A 6,630-nucleotide genomic window follows, 5' to 3' on the forward strand; every position below is an offset into this window, starting at 1 on the left:
CATTAAGCCAGTGATGTTTCTCCTTGCCCCAGAACATCCCTATGGCTTTTGCATACTTGAGGGAATTGGATGGTTATGAGATCTAATTGCCTTCAGAAGCAGATGGTTTAAGGATTAAAACAGATCACTAAATGGGAGCTGGTAACAATTGTCTAGAGAGCTAGGAGGGACCTTAGAAATTTTCTCCTGAGCTGGGACCATCCATTAAATCAGCCGCAGACCAACCATAAAAAGTCCAGATCTACCGAAGGGAGACAATCAAGCAGTTCCATCATCCAGCTGCAGAAAAGTATTTGGGAGAAAGACTCAGGCTAGTCATTGATGCTACTTTAGTGGTTGTAGCATGGAGAAAGTGATCCAAACTGCTCTGAAGCATAGGGACATTCAGAGTGAGGTTTCTGCCTCAGTGACCTCTTGAATTCATTTCAAGGCCACACCTAGCAGCCACATGGATGTTGCTCCTCTGCTCTGAGCTGAATGTGCAGGTTCAGAGGTGAAAGGAAAATGAAGGAGAGAGTCATTTCTGAGGGTTTTTTTCCCCTTTTCCTTTCACAGCTCTACTGGTTCACAGTGGAGTTTGGACTCTGCAAACAAAATGGGATAATCAAGGCCTACGGAGCTGGGCTTCTGTCCTCTTATGGGGAGTTAATAGTAAGTCTCAACCTATCCACCCTTCTTGGTTTACAGACTCAGTGCAGTAAAGAACCCCCTTCTCTTGCCTCTCACCTTCTGATTTCTATAGCCAATCCACTTGCCCTATCCCTCTCATGTGCATCAGGTATAGTCTCCATTTTAAATTTTTTGTTTGTGGTTTGCTCAGCACTCACTATCAGATGAACCGGAGGTCCGGGATTTCGACCCAGATGCTGCTGCTGTGCAGCCCTACCAAGATCAGAGCTACCAGCCAGTGTATTTTGTATCGGAGAGCTTCAGTGATGCGAAAACCAAACTCAGGTAAGAGTCTTGGAAATGCCAAGATGAAAACTAGGTTGACAGAGTCAAACATATTAGGACCTGCACAGGCCTTGTGTCATTCAGAACAATGCTTGGTACTTATAGCGTCTCAAAAGTACTTTATGGAAAATCATTTTAGGCCTCAAGACTCTACAGGCAAGTCAGTTTTTGCTTCTTTTTTAAAATGGGGAAAACGAAGGCACAGAGTTTAACCTCCAGGAATCCTAACTGTTAATCTTTTGCTCAAAACAGGAGTCCAGAAGAATTACCTACCCACTTGATCCTTTATCTTTTTGAGAACACTAATCCAGCAAGTGGCAGGAATTGGAAGGTAGATCAGGCTTCATGATTTAAAAGAATAGCCACATCTACTACCTGCTTCTTATCACAAGGATCCAAGAGCATAGCCCTACCTCTACCATCAGTGACAGCCTGACATTGCAGAGGGCAGGCAAAGAGACTAAAAACTCATGCCTGGTTGTAGATCCCAAGGTCTGAGTCGAAGTTCCCCTTAAATCTCCAGTCTAGTACTCTGTTTTTTTTCAGTCACTCTCCCTACCCTGCCACGCTGCTAACAGTTATCTCATCAGTGCAAGTGTGTTTATATACATTTATACATCTGTGAAGGGCTGAAGAACAGGGCTGCAGCTGAAAGAGTCTGTAGAGAAAAAAATGACCCCAAAGTCCCACAATTCTATGCGAGAAGGCAACCAGTAGGCCTCAGTTATGAGAGTTCAGTCTAATTTTTGGTTTTGCTCCCCTCATGAAGGTCTTTGTTAAGTAAGTCCAAACCATATTTGCTAGATGAGAAATCTACTAATTGGCTTGTCGTATGTACATTGTGATATATTTGAAACTTGTGTGAGCTCTCAGTAGTTGCTAGGTATCTGACCTACCCTTGCAGAAATATTCAGCTAATGAATGCTTTTCAGAGCTTATAACATCTTAGTCTCAAATTTCATTGGTTGACTAGCTCATCATATAATATCCTGCTGTTGGGGTATAGCACACATGGAGGTTCTAGAGAAAGACCCAAAGACATCTGCCTATTTCAGTAACATCATTTGAATCTACTTCCCACTAAGAAAAAAAAATCATTATTCTGACTTTAAATGTCCTAATATGGCATAAACAATTAAAAAAACCCACCCTACATTTGCATAGTACTCTATGGACAAACGACAAGTCCTTGCCTTGAGGATAACTTGCAAGCTGCTCTGGGGAGGAAGGCCCTACTCATACTGTTTTGGCCCTACATCAGTGCAGGAACACATAGGATGCTTTGTAGGACTGAGCCTTGAAGTAATACAGCAAGGTCCATGCAACGATTTTTCAGTCATCTTCAGTGCTGTGGGAGACTGCCCTGGTTACAGTCTTTCTATTAACTGATGTGCAGAACAGTCTACAAAAGAAAATACTTATGCTCCATCCTTTTATTTCTTTTTAAAATGAGAAACATTGCCTATTTTCTCATTATGAAAGGAAATATAGGTGTTTGTTAAACAATGCATCTCAAAAGGTCAGTGATTCTCCCAAGCCTAGTGGCCCACTGGCTACAGAGCCTCATGTGTCTTAATCATGTGAGCCCAGTGGCATGTAGGAGCATGATGTGTTCACTACTTTCAGCTGCCTTTGACTAACTAACCCAATCCATTTACTGCAAGGGTTGGCCACTATCTGAACCCTGGTCTGGATTCATATCTCATGCATCTGAAGCAACCCCATCTGACTTGTTGCTGCATCCCACATAGTGTACATACTTAGGATTTCTTGAAACTAGAATAATTTATCATAAATAGTGTGCTCATAGCCTACCATGTCTCATAGCCTACCTGAATCACTAGTGAACCCATGAACCTATTTAACACACCAGCACCCTTTACTGTGCTTTCAGTGTTTGCCTGAGACACAAGTGTTCAGGTTTGCTCCTTCCCAATCTCTCCTTTCCAAGAAACTCAGCTGCTTCTTTGATGCCAGATAATTTAATTATCCATCTCCATTTATTGGAAATTCACAGTATCGCAGAGAATTGCTTACAATACCTGACCCTGCTAGAAGACCTGATACTTGATGCTATTTAAAGGTTCAATGAAGGCCACTTAGATATTTATACATGAGCTGAACATGAGGTAACTAATGCAAATATTAATAATGACAAGAATAATAATCATCATAATGATGAACCATCACCAGTTTATACTATAATAGGAGTCAAAGTCATGGACCAAGTTCCTATTGTGCCAGACACAGAAGACAGGCAGAGAAAGAGAGTTAGTTCTTCAAAGTTTTATATTCTGGCAGATACATTGCTACCCATCCAGTTTCCAGCCACCTACAGTAATACTAATGCTTTTTTGTGAATTAGGCAGCTATAAACTGGACGTGGACAAATTTAGACTGAAATTAGAAGGAAAACGATACCCTTCAGATCTGTGAGGATCTGCAATGATTTACTAATTGCAAGGAGGACCGTGATGGGAAGGAAGGAGCAGAAAATACCCAGCTAGCTTTTAGATGGTGTTTGATCAGTTTCTGAAAAAGATACTCTGACACAGTTGCCTGAGATATCTGAGAAGGTCCCCTCCAATCTTGTGCCTTATGTTATATTCTGCCCTACCCTATTTGCAAGAAAAACCACACTTTTGGCAATTGGACTCCTCTTAATCACCCACATTAACCCTTTCAGCAGTAGCATAAGTGAGGTGGGGATGATTGGGGCAGGCTGATTGCACTGCTACAAATCAAACACAGCAGGAGTCGTCACTGCTGTGGGCACCATGTGGCTAGAGCAGCACTGCTATGCCTCTGCTTTTCAGTGCCCCACCAGACCATCTTTCCCTTCTTGAGCCAGAATTTATAGAGCTAATAAATCTAACCTGGGTAACAATGAAAATGCTGTATTTGATAAAGGCCTCAGTAGGTGAGGGGGAAAGATCATACCTTTTCCAAATATCTATCCTCCATATTGTAGCAGGGTTAGAGTGTTGTAGGCATGATGATTCAGGAAATATACAAGGAATGTCACTTGATGCCTGAAAGCTTGCCCAGCAGCTGTCCCAACTATACAGCTGATCCAGTAAAATGTATCATAAAGAAACCTTGCCTCCCTCAAAATTCACTGCAATTGAATGTCTCTAACATACCCACAAGAGGGTGCCATAACCTAAGAAATTAGGAAGTGTTAAGGAGAGTATAGACTTAATAAAAGCTGCAGGTCTCTTAGATAGGGAATATATAGTCAAATAGTGGCTGCAGATGCCATGTAGAACATATCCACTTTTATTTTTTTCCTCTGTTTCTCACACCTTTGGATTTTAGAACATTGACCACTGGGGCCTGTTTTCAAAAGGTGCTGAGGATCCACAATTATGATTGTAGCTAGATCCAATTGAAAGTAAAAGTACTGTAGCTTTCACATATAGAGATACTTAGCAAGTGTGCCCTGCATTCCCAGGACTTTTGCAATAAACCAAAAGTTTATTGAAAGTTGGAAGTGTTTTCATGAGAATGTCCTTCTTGTTTTTCAAATCTGTACTAATTCCAATCCATCTGTATTTACAAATTTCTCTCTTCAGGAGCTATGCAGCACGCATCAGGCGGCCTTTCTCAGTGAAATACGACCCATACACCCACAGCATCGAGCTCCTGGATAACCCACAAAAGATCCATCACTCCCTGGAAAATGTGAGGGATGAACTTCATGCACTAATTGATGCACTGAATGTTATCAACTAGTATGAGAACCACCCTGGTTTCCCCCCTTATGCCTCCGCCATCTCCTCCTCCCACTGTGGCCAAGATGGCCACCTGCTCTCTTTCTCTACCACAGTGCCCTTTTTGAGGTCCTTGCCAGAAGCTCCAATCTGTTTTCTTAGGGCTGCTCTATCACCATAGGTATCAGGATGCTATTCAATAACCATTGCAAACAGGTGCATGTGTTTAAAGATGAATCAGTTTCTACAGAAGGCCAAAGATTTAGTCTATAGCTCAGTTAAATCATTGGAAGCCTTTCTATTGTCTACTGCTAGTTGACTTGGGAATCAGTCCCCACAAGTAAATCCTGAGCATCTTGCTGCATGGCCTGCAGATCATGGTTTCCCAAGCAAAGTGAAGAGGACAAGAGCAGAAGAAAGATATAGGGAGTCAGGGATTTTACTTTAAGATCCCTTAAGAAACATGTTCCTTTAAATTAAAGAAATTCCAATAGAAACTTCACAAAGTAGCCCTTTCTGCTTACTCTCCCCCCCACATCACTGCTTTTGAAAGAGAGGATGTTCTGAGTGAAACCTGAAAGCTCTAACTCTTAAGTTAAGAATTCAGCCCAAACTAAGCCTAGATCCCAGAAACCTGATGCTCTCTTAAGGCAGGAATAAATTTCAGGAGCTTTTTCTGGGTCTTGACCTGAGCTAAATTGGCAGGCAAGATCAAGTATCTGAGTTGCACCAAGTTCCTAAACTAGCATGAGTTTCACATATAGAGAAGTCTGGTCTCCAGACAGAAGTAAATTCCTAAAATAATATTGTTCCCTCCATCCTCATTCTTAAGATTGGCCGCTCAAAGCCAGAGCTCAGAGTAAACTGAACTCCCAGTCTGGAGACAGCACCTCTATCCCAGGAACTTTGTGTGGTCACTTAACTCCCCCCACCCCCCTTCCTGGAGTCTTATGAATCAGGCCTTTCCACCTGACCCTTAATAATAAACTCTGAAAGATAATAACAAACACTTGGGGTTTTTCTAGCTGCAGGAAATACTCCTCTAACATCTGGCCCCAAAATACAATTATCTGGGCAGCTACCTTTTTTCAAGATAAGATAATTAGAAGGAGGGAAGAAGAACCAACCCTACAGCTGAGCTCACTGTTCTGATTTCCACCTACAGGAAATCAAGAGCACCTGCCCTGCCATTCACTTCAACAGGGAGGCTTTGGTCTATTTTACATCACTCCAGTAAAAGAATATGCCATAGTGTTTCAATATTCTTTTCCCAAATCTTTCCCTTACCCCTCTGCATGCAAAGAGGCTGAATAAAGGGAACCACTTGTGGTTAAAGGTGCCTTAGCAATAGGAGTGAATGACACTCAGACTGAACCCAGTGTTGAAACACATGCTTAACTTTAAGTACATGAGCAATCCACTCAGCGTATATCCAGTGCTCACTGACACCCATAGGGAATTTTATGATGACAGCAAATGACATTGGATCAGACCCACTGTTAAATGTGTCACTTACTTAAAGATAAGTGTGTATTGTAAGTGTTCTGGGGCTGATTCTGGGAGCAGTGGTGCCATTTCCCCAGATCTCATAAAAATGGCCTGGAGGATGAACATGCAAACAAGTCATTGGTTAAATCCTTCTGCAAACACAGCATCTTGGGTGGCGGAAACCAAGGGGGCAGTGAGGAGGAAGAAGATGCAAGGCCTTCATCTGAGTCAGCTTTCAGTTTTTTCATTGATATCTGTGTGTACTTAGTGCCTCAATGAACAGTTCTCTCACTGTTGTTGCTGCTGCTGCTACTGCTATGGATGGAGCTGTCTGTCTGTGTAAAGGGAAAAATATTTTTCATTTTGGAATTGTGCTGCTGCTGACATAATATTATTATTAATAAAAATATATTTCTGGTCTAGCAGCTTGGTTTTGGCTCTTGTGTCTTTCCTCATGTCCAGATCCAGGCCTGGC

General features: G+C 42.0%; 1 protein-coding gene across 1 annotated transcript in view; it reads left to right on the forward strand.

The window, feature by feature from the left end:
• TH (tyrosine hydroxylase) overlaps positions 1-6,289 on the forward strand; it is a 50,724-nt gene extending 44,435 nt beyond the window's left edge. Inside the window, exons 11-13 of the mRNA XM_019519731.1 lie at positions 556-651; positions 821-954; positions 4,530-6,289. Of these exons, the coding sequence (XP_019375276.1) occupies positions 556-651; positions 821-954; positions 4,530-4,689 (390 nt within the window). The 3' untranslated portion in view covers positions 4,690-6,289. The remainder of the gene's footprint in view (positions 1-555; positions 652-820; positions 955-4,529) is intronic.
• Positions 6,290-6,630: the final 341 nt, after the last annotated feature.

Source organism: Gavialis gangeticus, unplaced genomic scaffold (assembly GCF_001723915.1).
Source record: "Gavialis gangeticus isolate Ggan-Ray unplaced genomic scaffold, GavGan_comp1, whole genome shotgun sequence".
Lineage (NCBI taxonomy): Eukaryota > Metazoa > Chordata > Crocodylia > Gavialidae > Gavialis > Gavialis gangeticus.